Source organism: Terrapene carolina, unplaced genomic scaffold, assembly GCF_002925995.2.
Source record: "Terrapene carolina triunguis isolate 2854851 unplaced genomic scaffold, T_m_triunguis-2.0 Scaffold16, whole genome shotgun sequence".
NCBI classification, from domain to species: Eukaryota; Metazoa; Chordata; order Testudines; family Emydidae; genus Terrapene; species Terrapene triunguis.
The window spans coordinates 476,070-493,775 of record NW_020664367.1 but is presented as its reverse complement, the minus strand read 5'-3'; the positions used below and the strand labels follow the sequence as shown (position 1 = coordinate 493,775).

At 37.2% G+C, this 17,706-nt stretch overlaps 1 protein-coding gene across 1 annotated transcript in view; it reads left to right on the top strand.

The window, feature by feature from the left end:
• FNDC3A (fibronectin type III domain containing 3A) overlaps nt 1-17,706 on the top strand; it is a 190,622-nt gene that overhangs the window by 131,611 nt on the left and 41,305 nt on the right. The window contains exons 9-17 of the mRNA XM_026649376.2: nt 925-1,082; nt 2,408-2,467; nt 4,016-4,154; nt 6,156-6,209; nt 7,145-7,269; nt 9,749-9,923; nt 11,954-12,040; nt 13,345-13,483; nt 16,997-17,065. Of these exons, the coding sequence (XP_026505161.1) occupies nt 925-1,082; nt 2,408-2,467; nt 4,016-4,154; nt 6,156-6,209; nt 7,145-7,269; nt 9,749-9,923; nt 11,954-12,040; nt 13,345-13,483; nt 16,997-17,065 (1,006 nt within the window). The remainder of the gene's footprint in view (nt 1-924; nt 1,083-2,407; nt 2,468-4,015; nt 4,155-6,155; nt 6,210-7,144; nt 7,270-9,748; nt 9,924-11,953; nt 12,041-13,344; nt 13,484-16,996; nt 17,066-17,706) is intronic.

The following is a 17,706-nucleotide window of genomic DNA, read 5'->3' as shown; positions in this document are numbered from 1 at the left end:
CCGGGATACCTAAAAGACCACCTAGAGCTCTGCGACAATAACTGGACTTCAGTCAACAACTCTGCTCCTGTGGCACAACATAGCTGTGTACTGCAAGGGTGAGACTTGTTTATGCAGAAGACAGAGCTTTCTCAGAAGACTGATTCAAGATTGCAGAAGAAATTCCTGCAGGATCAAAGAACCACTGCAAACCTCACCACTTTCCATTCAAAGTTCAAATGCACTTTAAACTTACCTTCATTAATAATAACACAGAATACATATGCTTAAAAAAATAAAATGAAAAGAAATCCATGCACAAGTTTCCCCTTGGGGAGAGGAAGGAAGAAAGAGCATCACACTCAATAAATGTTAGTCATGTCACTTAATGTGCTTCTGGAAGGCACTCAGATACTATGGTGATGGGCACAATACACAATCTTGAATACAAAAGAAGCTTTTTCAGTTTTAGTAATCTTAAATGTTACATATAACAATAGATAATAAATGTTCAGACAGAGGCGTGATTTTGTTGTTGTTGATGGTGTCCCTTTAACTTCATGTCTTAACAAGTTTAATAAAAAACTTGAGAGCCTTGTTAAATAAAAAACAATTATTCCCAGAATTTATTATACACAAGAATGACAAACAAATGTAAGCAGACTGTTCACTTGTATTTTGCCACTAGATGGCTCTGGTTACTTATCTATGTTCTTTGGTTGCAAACTGCTTTGTGTCCGAGGATGGAAGTGATCATGCCATTTCCTGTATTTCCAAATACATAGTTTGGTCCCACTTGTAGCCTAACCAGTGAGTTATTGTAATTGAACAAATATTCTGAAAAAGTCACATTTTCTGTTCTGTTTTATTCATACTGTTTAGTTATCAGTATTTGCACACAATTGAAGTTATATGACAGAGTTCTTAAATGTTATGTTTCTGTAGATATCAGACATTCAGGCACGGACAGTAGTACTTGCATGGTCCCCTCCATCCAATGCCAGCAATGGGGACGCTGACAAGAATAATGTGCCGGAGATGTATGTTTATGAAGTTCTGATTTCAAACACCGGAAAAGATGGAAAATTCAAAACTGTATATACGTAGGTATTTGTTATCTTTATTAGATTACTGATGCCCTGAACTTTGTACATAAAAGCCTATTTTAAAAACTGCCTTTTATCTACAGAGTGAGATAATGAGACGTCTCACACAACTTCACTTTTGAGGCAAATTGTTTTAATCAGTAAGATGAAACTGCTTTATTTCCCAAACCTTTACCAATAATTTACTATGTAAAGGCTTGACCCTTTAAGGAACAGAATGCCTTCATCTTCTACTGACTGTGCTTCTGTTGACTACAATGGAAGTTAAGGTTTCTGAAATGATACAGGATCAGAGCAAAATCTTTTTTATTTACTTACTTCAATTTGTACTACTACTACCACCACCAAAACACAGGTACCTTTCCAAGGTTCTGGGACCCCATGACAGTCTTTTTTAACTTTTTATTACTTCCAGAACACAATACCCTGGCAACAGCGAAATGTAAGCAAAACTTAAGCCTCACCAACAGAATCCTAGACCCTTTCAACTCTTTCCCTAAAACAAAGGGAGAAGAGATGAGCCTTCACAACATAATCTAAAAGCTACCCAAACCAGGCTAATGGACACCTTCCTGGGGGCTGCACTTCTTGCTTGCCTCTCGCAAGTAGGAATATGCAGAGACCACCTCAAAGAATAAAAAAATTATTTACCATAGTAATTGTGGTTATTCAAGTGTGTTGTCTCTGCGTATGCACACTACCTGCCACCATCCCCTCTTCCTCAAATTTCTATACTCATAGGACTTCTGGGTTTAATGGAAGGAATGTGGCTACACAGCCCTTTTAAAGCCTCATTCTGAATGTACAATGGTCTGAGAACTAGTTATATAAATTGAAGTAATTGGGGCTCATTCAGCCCCAGTAAGAACTACTCCAGGTGTGCTGGTGTTCCCATCTCTGGTGTTCCCACAAATGTGAATATACAGTGGCAGCTCTCTTGAAGAATCAGTTACTATTTTAAGTAATGATTTTATTTACCTCAGGGAGGTGTGAAAATCAGTGTTTATAAAGCGTTTATGTACATGTTTAGTATTTTAAGATATTATTGTCATATAGTGTCCACCTAAGGATGGGACTCAAATGATATCTCACACATTGGGTGACCTAGTAAAGTGGAAGACAGTCTTTTTTATATAAAAGAACTGGAAACCAAAAGATAGATACATCTTTAATAAAGCACCACTAAATATACTAGAACAACAAAGCACTAGGAAATAGTGGGAAACAATCCTGCACTGCAAGGTGGATTGATTAGATTATTTCCATCTTTAATTTCTATTATTCTGAAACAATATTTTAAACAAAATTGTACTTCTTTCCAGTGGAGAAAAAACTAGTGTTACCATAAATGATCTCAGGCCAGCAACTGATTACCATGCAAGGTAAGTACCCTTCTTTTTATCTATTAAATGCAATGGAAATTTTTAAAGTAACTTTCCAAATTTGAAACTATTCATTATAATTAGTATGTATAACAGTATGAACACAGTAACTGACTTTGATATCTTCAGTCTTTACCACCAGACATGCTGCTCTTCCCCTGATGATCACTGTAATTTATGAACTAGCCACAGTTGAAATGTTGATACTCTCAAATGAAGAGTAATGAACTCTTTCTCCCTGAGGTCCAAGACTGGCAGACTCTGGAAGCCAGTTGTGGCGCCCACTACACCATGCTCCCTCCTCACTTCATGCTACCAGAACGCCCCGACACTCTCCCTTCCTTCCTCTTAAGGCAGGGTTGGCACAGGAGGTGAAGGAGCCATTTCTGCCAGGTTTCCACCAATGGAGAGCTCACCTACACAAGGGGAATTCTCCACTGGCTATTTCTGGACATTTTAAGGCCACTTTGTACAATTTACACAGTGTGGTAGCAGGCAAGAGAATCTGACTGATTATGCACTGTTACAAGGGTCCCTAGTTCACTATAATTCTGCAGCTCCAGCAAGAACTGCTGCACAATTCATGGCCCATGGAAGAAATGGCAGAGGGTGGGGAGAAGATGCCATGCTTGGTTCCTTTTCCTCTCTCTCTATCTCTCTCTCTTGTTTCTAATTTAGATGCTAGTTAATGAGACTTCAGACTAACAAAAGGAGGTGGAGAATACACATTTAACTGGATAAATATGTATTTAAGTGCCTAACATTAGGTATCCAGGCATGAACATTTTGGCCTAAATATGAAACATGAAGTCCTTAAACCACAATGGTTTTTAGGTTTTTCTCTAATTAATGCAGGTAGGTGGTCAATAATAAAGACCAAACTTGAAGTTATGATATGTTATGTTTTTCTTTCTGGTGTTGCACAAATTGTGAAAATTGGTGGAAGTTGCTTAAATTCTTTCATGTATCTGATATTCTGAATATCAATACATCTCATAATGTCTCTTTTTTAAATAATTGGCTTTTAGTGTTCTTGTTGTTGACTGCATATTTATGGAATGTGTACAATATTAATCTGCTAATATCTGAAAACAAAATATGGAGGTTGACTGATAAATTTCAGTGTTTTTGTACACTTTTACCTTTGGATATTTTTTTTTAATACATTGGTCACCATTAAAAGTCCACCATTAGTCCAAAATAACCACCATTACCTTTACCTGCGGTTATCACATAGTGGTATCCAGTATACTGCAAGAGGATAATTGTGGTTTCTCATATATAACTATAGGGAGGGTAATTGTTGACTGATGGGAGCCACTATGTATGTATATCCAAAGCAGTGTATTGCATTTCCCCTGTGCATAAATTGTATTGAGCAGAAATTTTCCACCTTTTTTTATTATTTACTTTTAAGTATAACATTTGGAGGGGATGGGAATATGCTGTTTTTTGAACATTGTAAACTCAAAATATTGTTCAGGTTCTACAGAAATTGTATCTTTACATTCTGAAACAAAATGTTATTGACCTCTTTTACTATTCTAGAGTCCAAGCAGAATGCAACTGCATAAAGGGAAGCCCTTCAGAAGCTGAGAGTTTTACAACAATGAGCTGTGAACCTGATACTCCAAATCCTCCAAGGATAACTAACCGGACCAAAAATTCTCTCACTCTGCAATGGAAGGTAAGACTTGTTTTAAATGACCCCAGAATGAGATTTAGTACCTGCTTTAAGTGCAAACCTCAGTATAACCTTAAGTATGGAATTACAGTAGTTCGGAGTAATGCAGTATTGAATCAACCCCAAAGGATGTTTTCAAAGTTTATTATTGCATTCATTTTTTATGTTATTTTTTTCAGTGACCATCAGCAACTATTTATATTGTAAAATGTTTGTTATCAAATGAATGCTTCAGTATCTAAGCTTTTGCGTTTGAAAAATAAATTTATAAATTTTAGTGTTGAGACTCCTAAAAACATGAACGCAAGTATAAACTAAGTGTTATCTTTGTGAGACTGCAGACATTCCGAACCAATAGCCTAAAGAAACATAAATTGCTCTGTTCATCTCAGTTGAATTGTTCACACTCTGAAACTTAAAGATGGCCAACTTAAGTGTCAACATAGCTAACTAAATCACCGCTTATCATTTTAGCAGTAACATCCAGCTAAAGTAAAAAGTGGAGTTGAGGACAAATAGATATGTCACTTAAAGTTTCAGCTTTTAAAATTTAAATAAGAACTTGTCTCGTCATTGGCAGATTATTTCAAAATCTAAAACATGGACTATTTTTAAAATGACTTATTGATGTGCAGTATTTTTGTTTATTAAAACTTAGTCAAAACCATTTCTGTTTGCACTTCAGTGTCTGTACAGTATATTTTTGTCAAATTAATTTGTTACAAAATGTATTTTACAAAGACTATTGTGCATTTAACTGAATTTATGTTGATTCTCTGTTTTCAGCAGAAAATGGGGTGTACAACCTATTTTTGTAGGAGTAAGTCACTTATGGAAAAGAGTTCCTGTCCTATGGACTTTCGTAGGCCTGGAGGAGTATATTTTGGCCATTTTTCAGGATTCAAAGATAAATGCACAAAAATCAGAAAAAAAACAAGTTAAGGCTATCATAATCTATAGGTTTTTTTTTTTAATGTAGTAAAGAAAATGTAATAGGAAAGATCATCAGCCATCACACTAAGAAAATCTCTGTGGCTGTAGTTTGGCTCTTGTTGGAACTATTATTATTAATACATAGTATTGCCACATCACCAATTCAACCATAAATTCCTTTATTAAATCTAAAGGCCAAATGGTATTTGTACAGCTGCTCTAAACATGTCTAAAATGCCTACATAATAAGCAGTTACCACATCCACACAGTAACAAACATTCATAAGCATTTGATGAGAATATTCACAAAAGGATCAGTCCCAGGGATAACCCTCTCATCCTGATTTACTTCAGCATCATTAGGTAGGATCTGCTAAATACCCCTAGGAAGCCTGATTCCTTTATACAGTGTAAGAAACAAGTGATGTCATGTTGACTGTTATCTTATCTTAAAAAACAGTTTTTGGCTAGTTAGGGATTGACCCTTTTCTTAAGCTTGTAGACAAGAGTTTATGAGTGGGCCTCTTTCTTCAAGATAACATTGCTGTATTAGGCATCATTATAAGTTAATCATATCACAAAACAACTTTTCTTTGTCTGTTAGAACCAATTCTGATAATTAGATGCTTCTCTTCTCTTATTAGCCACATTTTGAGCTCAGCATTTTTACAACTTACCTTGTAACTTGCCAGTTACATTTTTTCCCTCAAGACCTTCCCATACTGCTAAAAACCCATGGCTTCAACTACAAAACACATATCTTTTCCTTCATTAAGATAACCTAACGTAACCCTTTATATACCTATCTAACACTACAGCTCCTCAGAAAATTGCTATAGGATGATATTTGACACTGTTGCCAGAATATTTTTCAGAGGTGTGTGTTGCCAATAAAAGGAGAGTTGAGGGAAACCTCAAACAGCCAGCATCAGGGAACAGTTGGTCACCTTTGATCTTGACTTGATTGGAACAGGTGACCTATAAAAGAATGTCTCTAGCCCATTGCCATTTTTCTAAAGTGATCTTGTCCTCCTGCTATTGTGTCCTAATTTTATTCTTTTCTTGATGCAGACATCTTGTGACAATGGTTCTAAAATCCACAATTATCTTTTAGAATGGGACGAGGTAAGCAGGTTTGCTGTATTTATACTATTTTTCTCTTTGTATTTTTTTAAAAATAGCTTTGTGTGAATGTGAACATATTTTCAGAGGAAAATTATGACTAAGGTTAAGATTTTGGCAAGGGGATTTTTATTAAAATTCACGGGCAGGATGCAGGCAATAAACCATAAATCATAGAATCTAGAGCCCAGCACCACGGGGCTGAACCTGAAGCCCCGCACAGGGGGTAGGGAGGCACTGACAGGGTAGGGAGCCCTGCCAGCCGCAGTGGGGGCTGACAGCTGGAGCCCCGCTGGCCACTGCGGAGTGGAAGCAGAAGTCATGGTCGAGGTTTGTTAAAGTCACAGTATCCATGACCAAATTGTATCCTTAATTGTGACCTATATCTTTGAGGCAAGTGTTGGTAATATACAATTCATTCCTAAGAAGGTATCAAAAATACAGCTATATTTCCTCAAATTTTGCTTGCTGAATAGAAAATGGCAGTATTATCAGGTGACTCTTAAAACTTATGTTATTGGGTCACTGTTTAGGGTGGCTTTTTCCTTTCTGGTGGCCCAATTCTTCCTCCCAGGATCTGCGAGCTGAGAGTCATTTCTGTGTGAAGATCTCCTTCCTTGTGTAAGGATGGCTCAGCTGTCTCCCAACCCATCCCCTAGACACCTAAGAGCTTATCAGGAAAGGAGTTAGGTGTGCTGTGGGGCGGAACATGCACAGCCTCCTTCATCAGCCCTGTGGAGCGAAGGACTGAAAGAACAGCATTTTGAGTTCAATATTCATAACAGTGTGATATAACACTTACCTTCTTTTGGCATCCTTGGCTTGTTTTGAGTTTAACTGGATGAACATTCTTCAAGATTTAGCAAAGTGTTTTAATCAGTAGATGTGCTTGTTTAATGAACAGTGTAAATAATATGAGTTTTAATTATTCCTTTTAGGGAAAAGGAAATGGAGAGTTTTGTCAGTGTTACTATGGCCAACAGAAGCAGTATAGAATTACTAAACTATCACCAGCAATGGGGTACACCTTTAGACTGGCAGCCAAAAATGACATGGGCATGAGGTGAGTATTACCATGTTATATACATAAACAATGCAATGTGTCTACGTCCACGTGCATGTGTATATAGGAACAACGTATAACAGAATGCTGCTGTAATTAAATAACATTATATGCCCACTTGATATACACAATAAGGCACAAGACATATCATTGAATGCTCTTAAACCTCTTAGAGCTTCGTATCACTACATACGATATATTGCTCCTGTTATTAAACCATTTTGATTTTAAAAGATTTAAAACAGAAATCTTTATTTTGAAGTAATTTGAATAGGTAACATTACACATAAACAGTTATGATAAAAACTTGAAGATTAAAATAAAAACAGACAAAACACCTCCTAGTCCATCTGTGAATATCTGGACATATAGCTCACATTTCCTGTATTGTAAGCTAGTGGAGGGCATTACCCTGTATGGTCGAAAATCCTTTTAAAACTAATAACTCTCTAAACATTTTTTAAATCACATATTTTATAGATATAAAAATACACTACTGGCTTTATAGTTCTCTTTAAGTAATAAACAATGTTTAAGGAGAGCTCTTACAAGAGGAGGGGCCAAATTTGCCCTAGGTATGATTGAGGATGTCTTTTATTAACATTGTTGGGAACGTTAGGCATCTGAGAGCAGAATTTCATCTAGATGATGTTACTGACCAAAGATAAATGTTCTGTTTTTATAAGTTCTATATGTGTTTAAGTTATTAACCATTCTTAATTTCAGCCACATATGAAATACAGCACAAAAACATTTGCTAAATAGGAAAAGTACAAAAATGAAGCAGAGAGAAATAGCTAAAAGAAAGTTTCTGAGTGAATTATCTGGGGCCTGATCCATTGCCCACTGGAGTCAGTGGGACTCTTTCCATTGATTTTAGTGCGCTTTGGATTGGGCCCACGGAGAGTAAAAATAATAAATTAAGAACATTTTTTTTAAATTGACACTTTATTTTGTTTTAAGGTACCCATTAGTTAGATCTACTCACTGGGTGAATGCTTAGGCATTAGTGGGGGGTAGACGGGTCTGCCCTTTTATTGGGGCCAGGATGTAGGTGGCTGGGTAATCTGGTTGGAGCAGGAGTTGGGGTTGGGGGGTCAAGCAAAGGGTCAAAGCCAGAGTCAGAGAGAGTCAAGCCCAGGGTCGGAGCCAGAGTTGGAGACAAGAGGCAAGAATCAGTAACAAGGCAGGAACCTGGAGTCCAGGCAGAGAGGCAGGAAGCAGGGTCTGATGTAACAGCCAGATAGAGCCCAGTTGTATGGACAACTTCCTGTGCCTCTCTTTGGGTTTAAATAGGAAGCCCTGACCAATCAGAGATCCTGGTGTTCCTCCAATCAGGGCCTGGGGAGGCCTCCCTGATGTAGCTTTTGTTTTCATGGTTTCTCTGCTTGGTTGGTTAGTAGCAATATGCTGGGTGGGAGCAGGGAGACGACTGTCAACTGGCAATCCTGTGGACCCAGCCTCAAGGCCTGCGGGGTCATGATGCCTTTCCGTTCACTCCATGCATTTAGCATACCTAGATTAGGGTTACCATCTGTCCGGGTTTCCCCGGACATGTCCGGCTTTTGGGTCTTTAAATAGCCGTCCGGGGGGAATTTGTAAAAAGCTAAAAATGTCCGGGATTTCCCCCCGGACGGCTATCTAAAGACCCAAAAGCGGCTGACAGGGCAGCCGCGCCGGATTGAGCCGCTCACTTGGGGCCGCTCCGGCAGCAAAAGCTCCTCCCCCGCTTCCCCCTCCCTCCCCTGCAGCTTCAGCACACTGGTAGCAAAACGGGAGCAGGAGCTGTTTGTGCCGCTACAAACGATATATCAGGTAAGGCTGACAAATCAGGCTTTGCCAGATTAGTCGGTGGTCTACACTGTATTTTCATTTACTACAAAATACAAATTTTATATTGGCAATTCCACAGGAAACTTAGCTTTCAAAGAGGCTTTACTGGTCCCATTTTTTTGGACCCCTGGAAAATTAACACTTGATAAGTAATAGGCTCACTTAGAAGTGTACAAATGTTTGCACAAGTAGCTGGTTAGGGAGCAAAATGAATTTGGTTATTTTTTTATTAAATCTTGGACGAAGGAAAACAGTGCAGGGCAGAGATGGAAAGAATAAGCTTTGGCATTAGTTGGATAAAGTACATAAACGTACAAGCGTTTTAGAGACTTACTGCTGTGCAAATAATGACTGTTCAAAGTGGATTTTAAAAAACAAATTGTGGTGTTGGTCTATTTTGTTAATGAATATGTATATTAATTCCAGGCCAAACTTTCAAATATGGGCATGTATAACCTGTATTAGCATGAGTTACACACACAGGCACAATTTGTTTGTACAGGATGGTCAACTGCATGTACCAACATGCAATTACCAGTGATGTGCATATCTGACAAATTGGCCTGAAACTGTTGTATAGCAATTCCGTATTATTCTTGTTCCTACTTCATCCTATTTAGTTTATATACTGTTTGTTTCAAAACAGTGGTTTTAGTGAAGAAGTCCTGTATCATACCTCAGGCACTGCCCCATCAATGCCAGCCAGTCCTATGCTGATTAAAGCTGGAGTTACCTGGTTATCCTTACAGTGGACTAAACCCTCAGGAACACCAACAGATGAAGGAATCTCTTATATTTTAGAGATGGAGGATGAGACCTCAGTAAGTGTGAAATAAATATTCTAAATAAGAGAAGAGACCATAAATGAATGTTTTAGCACACTTAATAGTATCTCAGTGTAATAACAACACTTGCCATTGACAGGATCTTCTGTTGGGGATGTGATGTTGTTCTAATGAGACTTATGGGTACTTTTATTATATATACATTACACGTAGAGGGAGAAGGTAAATTTCATATCATAAAATCAAAATTGGGGAAATATCTGCCAAAAAACATTCACTACAGAAATTAGTGTGCAGTTGTGATTTTTGTAATCAGCAAGGTTTTTTAGTAATGGTTAGGTGATATCAGTAAATAAAATTGAAATGTTTAATAATGTCCTTCCATTTTAATGAAATTATATTCTAATATTAAACGTTCATGTATCTCTTGCCTTACGGACACTGCAAATTAGGCTTTGGCCTTGGCAAGAATATACCTCCTCCTCAATCCTGCAAAGGGATGAGTGTTGCTAGCAAGTAAGAAGGCATTGCTGGAAGGATGTTCTCACTTTCTTTGTGTCCCTGTTTGTTAAAGGGATGTATTTGTAAACAATGAGCAAGTAATTGGTGTCAATTTTGAGCACATCCTTTCTGTGGAAAACCATGTCAGAGATGGTATGAAAGTGTCTGAGTTTGTGCAATTTATACAGGCTGTATCCTACTTATACCATGACAACCGCAGCAGCTAATCATACAGTCTTGACCATGAGGCAATTGGTTATTTTCTTTTTGCATGCCTCCCAGCAGTGCTTTTCATGAACAAATTCAGCACATTTGATCACTGTCTTACACTTCAGCATCCCTTGCATTGACTATAGATAAAGTAGCAGATTAAGTTGACCCTTCTGGTTTTAAGTCCCTTAATGGTTGTAGCTCCTGACTAAGGCCCAAGCCCTGGAAAGAGAACCATACAGTTCTCTTTGTCTATGTTTGCAGTCTTCAGTTTTAGCCTCATCTATATGACTTCTGTGATTATTTTTATACAAATCATGAACCTGATTTTCATTTACAGTAAGGCCCCCTTTATGCCATTCTGGCAGTGTAAGATGGCCATAAAGGAAATTGCATTTATGCCCACTTCAAGGCCCCTTTACACAGCAAGAGCAGTAAGGAACCTTACATAAAAGAATCTTGGGCTTACGGTCTTTCAAAGGACTGTTAAATAAAGAAGTTATAGCATTTGCCACTCCCATCAGTCCCCTTCTGAATAAGCCACCTTCATTAATTTTTACAAATTTGGCTCTATGTAGTAGAGTATGGGCTTTTAAATAATTTTCAACAATCATTTTAAAATTAAACAAATTTTATTGTAAATTAAGGTTATTTGCTTGATTTCCCATAATTTCCAAGGAAAAACTGTTAATATTGAAACATCATTTGTCATGACTTTTCCCTCCTCTTAAATGAAAATTATGACTTGCTTTTACTGTGACAAAACCATATTGTTTTCTTTTCTTTTGTTATGTCAAACAATTTCCTCATCAGTTATGCTTTTGCTGTTAAGCCCTGATCCTGCAAAGACGCACACATTGTTTAGCTTTGTACACACGAGTAGTATTCTTGAATAGAAAGTCAAGTACATGTGTAAATCCTTGAAAGATCTTGGCAAAAGTCCCTGTGGTTTGGAACTTGCTCCCCTTGACAATTATTTCAGCTTATCTGCCTTCATTTTTCAATGAATCCTGCTGTGATTTCCCCTCCTCCTCTCAAAAGATATGTTAGTATGACCAATATCGGCTACATATTATTTTCTCCTTTTCCCTTTTGTTGCATTAGAACTTCTGTTTTATAGTCAGAAGATGATGGGTTTATTTTGATTTTATTATATTGTTTTGATCATAGTTCTCTTATTTCCATTGTACACCATCCCAAATGGTGACGGGTGACTCAAAAATATTTGTTTACAGAATAAAAACTTCACTCAAAGCAGCCTAACAAGTTACTATGTTTCAGATTTTACGAGTTCTGCTATATATAGTCTGGTTTATAAACATATTTCAAGTATTAATATTTTATTCCTTCTATAGGGATATGGTTTCAAACCAAAATACGATGGAGATGATCTCACCTGCACAGTGAAGAATCTTAGACGTAGTACAAAGTATAAATTTAGGGTAATATTCTTCAGATTATTTTGGTTTTATTCATTGCAAAGTTGCTCAGTGTTAGCAGTTGTTTTTTACAGTTGGTTTCTGTGATGAAACAATGTGATGTTACCGATACTTTTCTAAAGTACTGTTTGGATAAACTTAAAATATCACTTCATACGTTTATTGGTAAGAATCGAGTGCTGCCCATACCTTCTCTGTAATGTGAGAGGGAAAGCTATTTGATCTTTTAGCAGAAGTAATACTTTTTCAATACATTTTGAAATCTCCATTTTATAATTTACATAGGGCATTCCCTTGATTACAGTAACAGCTACTTGTTGCTTGAGACTGCTGAAAATTAGGCCCCTTATTTAGGAACCTGAAAAGATTTTTGGACGCAAACTTCAGGGTACTCGGTGTAGAATATGTTGGCCTAATCATTTTAACTAGTGATGCTACAACGGTTAAAAAAAAATTATGAAGGACCAGGTGTGGGAATGCATTAGTCGTGCATTGTTTTGAGCAGGATATCCCCAATATAGTATAAAATGGGGCCCCAGCGGTTGCATATGTATTTAAGCTGGCAACACTTAAAATACTTCTTGGAGATAGCAGATCAAATCCCCACAGATCTTTTTACGTTTAATGTAGTTGAATACTAACTGACTGATGTATCTGCAGTTAAAAAATTTGCCTCTGTGCATATGCAGTTTATATTTGTATTTAAGGATCATTTATTTAAAAAATACCGCTAAGTATCTAAGACTACCGAAAATACTATGGCCAAATTTTCAAACCCTTGTACCTATAATTAGATTCCTAAATTCATACTTGGGCACATAAATAAAAGTAGCGTGAGTTTCAAAAGTACTAAGTGCCCACAAATTCCATTAAAGTCATTGGGAGCTGCAGCTTCCTGAGTGTGTCTTATCATCAGGCTACTTTTACATGCCTTGAATATAGATTTAGGAGCCTAACTTTAGTCAGGTGGATATGAAAATGTTGGGTTTTTTGTTCATTTGTTTTTTGTTTTCTTTATAACTGTTATAAAATGCTAATTTTTTAATTTTCATTTTTTTAAATATTAAAATTTCCCTGCTGGCAATTCTCTGCCTTTTTTCATTTCAGTAAAGTGATTGACTACTAAAATGGTATAATATACAAAAATGTGTGATAGTTTTCTTTCCTTTGCTGATTTATAACCTATGAATTAAGCATATATATAAATGATTTGGAAACACTTAGCATTAGCAGCTTGTAGAGTACCAAAAATGTACATATGCTGTTTATAGAATACTTTTATATATATATTTATATTTTTTTTACAGGTCATTGCCTATAACTTGGAAGGCAAAAGCAGTCCAAGTGAGGTAGTCGACTTTACTACTTGCCCAGACAAGCCTGGAGTACCTTCAAAACCATCAGTTAAAGGAAAAATTCATGCACAAAGTTTTAAAATAATTTGGGGTAAAGTTTTTGTTCAGTTCTATTTTGATACTTTCTTCTGTATTTATGTACATTTGTATGTGAAGAATTCTGCTCTCAGTACTACTGCAGTCAGCAGTTTTTCTGGATTAACACTAGTGTAACCAAGAGCAGAATATTGACCCAGTGACTTCAGGGTCGTTAGGAGGATGCCACAGTAGTCTAACTATCAGGTGTGAAACAGAGCTATGGGAAATTTAGCCTTTTTGGTTCACAGGGGTTCATGGGAAACTTTTTTTTGGTTTCAGTTTGCCTGGGCTCACTCTACTACTGTCCCTGAGTTTAACTTGGAGTTCTATATTTGAGCTGACTTAAAGGGAAACTTTGCCAAAACTACAATTTTACCTGGTTTCTGTTGAAAATGTATGAGTGAATGTGTTTCATTGCAGAACTATAAATTGGCCTAGATTCGCTTAAAACTGGACCTAGGTTCACAAACCTTTGGATGAACCTGGTCTAAGCTTTGGGTTTATAATGAAACCAGCAGAGTGAAGAATACTTTCAGGTTTTCCTAATGAGAGCTTCACACAGCTCTAGTTTGAAATATATATGCTTCCTGAAGTCCAGGTCCAAATTCCCACACAATCTGTCAACCTATGAGTATTAGGTGAATAGAAAAATACTATTCCTTTTGTTTTTTACATTGCAAATATTTGTAATAAAAATAAATATAAAGTGAGCACTGTACACTTTGTATTCTGTGTTGTAATTGAAATCAATATATTTGAAAATGTAGAAAACATCCAAAATATTTAAATAAGTGGTATTCTATTATTGTTTAACAGCGTGATTAATCAGGTGATTAATCGCGAATAATAACAACAAAAGAAATAGTATTTTTCTATTCACCTAATACAAGTACTGTAGTGCAATCTCTCTTTATCAGGGAAGTGGAACTTACAAAGGTAGAATTATGTACAAAAAAAACCTGCATTCAAAAACAAAACAATGTAAAACTTTAGAGCCTACAAGTCCACTTGGTCCTACTTCTTGTTCAGCCAATCGCTCAGACAATTTTGTTTACATTTGCAGAAGATAATGCTGCCCTCTTCTTGTGTACAATGTCACCTGAAAGTGAGAACAGGCGTTCGCATGGCACTGTTGTAGCCGGCGTCGCAGGATATTTATGTGCCAGATGTGCTAAAGATTCATATGTCCCTTTATGCTTCAACTACCATTCCAGAGGACATCATGCATGCATGACGGGTTCTGTTTGATAACGATCCAAATCCGTGTGGACTGACGCATGTTCATTTTCATCATCTGAGTCAGATGCCATCTGCAGAAGATTGATTTTCTTTTTTGGTGGTTCAGGTTCTGTAGTTTCTGCATCAGAGTGTTGCTCTTTTAAGACTTTTGAAAGCATGCTTCTCACCTCGACCCTCTCAGATTTTGGAAGGGCAACTAGGATGATCCGAGGAATGGAAAACCTTTCCTATGAAAGGAGACTCGAGGAGCTTGGTTTGTTTAGCCTAACCAAAAGAAGGCTGAGGGGGGATATGATTGCTCTCTTTAAATATATCAAAGGGATAAATACCAGGGAGGGAGAGGAATTATTTCAGCTCAGTGCTAATGTGGACACGAGAACGAATGGATATAAACTGGCCGTGGGGAAATTTAGGCTTGAAATTAGACGAAGGTTTCTAACCGTCAGAGGGGTGAAATTTTGGAACAGCCTTCCGAGGGAAACGGTGGGGGCGAAAGACCTCTCTGGCTTCAAGATTAGGCTAGATAAGTTTATGGAGGGAATGGTTTGATGGGATTACGTGATTCTAATGAATTAGGCAATAACGGCCATCGCTGGTAAAATGAGGGTCTGGCTAGAGAATCTTGCCTGTATGCTCGGGGTTCTGCTGATCGCCATATTTGGGGTCGGGAAGGAATTTTCCTCCAGGGTAGATTGGCAGTGGCCCTGGAGGTTTTTCGCCTTCCTCCGCAGCATAGGGCAGGGGTCGCAAGCTGGAAGATTCTCTGCGACTTGAAGTCTTTAGATCACGATTTGGAGACTTCAACAGCAGAGTTAAGGGAAAGTGGGGGGGTCAGCTTTTGTGGCCTGCATCATGCGGGGGGTCAGACTAGATGACCATATTGGTCCCTTCTGACCTTAAAGTCTATGAGTCTATGAGTCTATAAGGTACTTAAGATTCTTAAACCTTGGGTCGAGTTCTGTAGCTATCTTTAGAAATCTCACATTGGTACCTTCTTTGCGTTTTGTCAAATTTGCAGTGAAAGTGTTCTTAAAACGAACAACATGTGCTGGCTCATCATCCAAGACTGCTATAACATGAAATATATGGCAGAATGCAGGTAAAACAGAACAGGAGACATACAATTCTCCCCCAAGGAGTTCAGTCACTAGTTTGTTTAATGCATTATTTTTTTAACAAGCACCATCAGCATGGAAGCATGTCCTCTGGAATGGTGGTGGCCAAAGCATGAAGGGGCATATGAATGTTTAGCATATCTGGCATGTAAATACCTTGCAGTGCCAGCTACAAAAGTTCCATGTGAATGCCAGTTCTCATTTTCAGGTGACATTGTAAATAAGAAGCGGGCAGCATTATCTCCTATAAATGTAAACAAACTTGTTTCTCTTAGCATGGTTGAACAAGAAGTAGGACTGAGTGGATTTGTAGGCTCTAAAGTTTTACATTATTTTGTTTTTGAGTGCAGTTATGTAACAAAAAAAAATTAACATTTGTAAGTTGCATTTTCACGATAAAGAGATCATACTACAGTACTTGTATGAGGTGAATTGAAAAATACTATTTCTTTTCTCATTTTTACAGTGCAAATATTTGTAATAAAATATAATAATATAAAGCGAGCACTGTACACTTTGTATTCTGTGTTGTAATTGAAATCAATATATTTAAAAATGTAGAAAAACAACTAAAATATTTAATAAATTTCAATTGGTATTCTACTATTTAATAGTACAATTAAAACTGTGATTAATTGCGATTAATTTTTTAAATCACTATTAATTTTTTTGAGTTAATCGCGTGAGTTAACTGCGATTAATTGACAGCCTTACATTTAAGTAATTAAATCTCTGACCTAGTCATTAAAATAAATCTGCTTAACATCTGATTTTTCCATTTAAAAAAAAGCAACTTCTTCTGGAACCCGACAAGGCCCCAATTCAGCGAAATACTTAAATATGTGCTTAAGTCCCTCCCTAATCAGAAAAGCACTTAGGCCCAGACTTTTAAAAGTATTGCTTCTCTCAGCATTGTAAAACCAAGTGATTTAGGAGCCCAACTCTCATTTTTAAAAGTGACATAGGTGCTTAAGAGCCTATGTCCTGCTTCTAAGTCATTTAGGCCTTGCAATGCTGACCAGAGCAATGCCTAAATACCTTGAAAAATCTGGGTCTTAGGCACTAGCTTAACTTCCTTAAATATTCCACAGAAAGTTTTTTATGTATGTCATGTAAATACAATAGTGTCCAGAACAGTGTGTTTTGCCTGACTTTTTGTTCATATTTGGTAGATCCACCAAAAGACAATGGAGGGGCAGCAATAACTAAATATGTCGTGGAGATTTCTGAAGGCTCAAATGGTAAGAATTAATGTAGGAACTTTTCAAAGGCAGCATGGTGTTCCCTGATTTTGGCATTTCGTTATATCTCTGATATTCCTTTTAAATGCTGTAGATTGTAAATTCTATGGGGCAGGAACTGTTTTTGTATGCTTAGATGATTGGCACCTCTGGGAACTACTATAATAGAAAAATGAAAGGCACTAAAAGGCACTCTGTTTTTCTGAATGTATGTATAAAGAATACTCTTGCAAGTTGTAATTACTAGGCTGTATGTTGTATCCTATTCTGTCTAAAGAGATGGCCCAAATTTAATCCTCGTATTACAGGCATTCTGTGTGGATGGCCAAATTACAGATTAGACCACATAGTATCTTTCATAGAATCATAGAATATCAGGGTTGGAAGGGACCTCAGGAGGTCATCTAGTGCAACCCCCTGCTCAAAGCAGGACCAATCCCGCACCAAATCCCCAAATGGCCCCCTCAAGGATTGAACTCACAACCCTGGGTTTAGCAGGCCAATGCTCAAACCACTGAGCTATCCCCCCCCCCCACTTTGGTTCATGGCAGAGATCAACCAGAGTTGACACTTTTCTTGTGACTGAGCTTTTAGTTAATAACATTACCGTTGCATTTACCATCATTAAATGGAGAAAATGA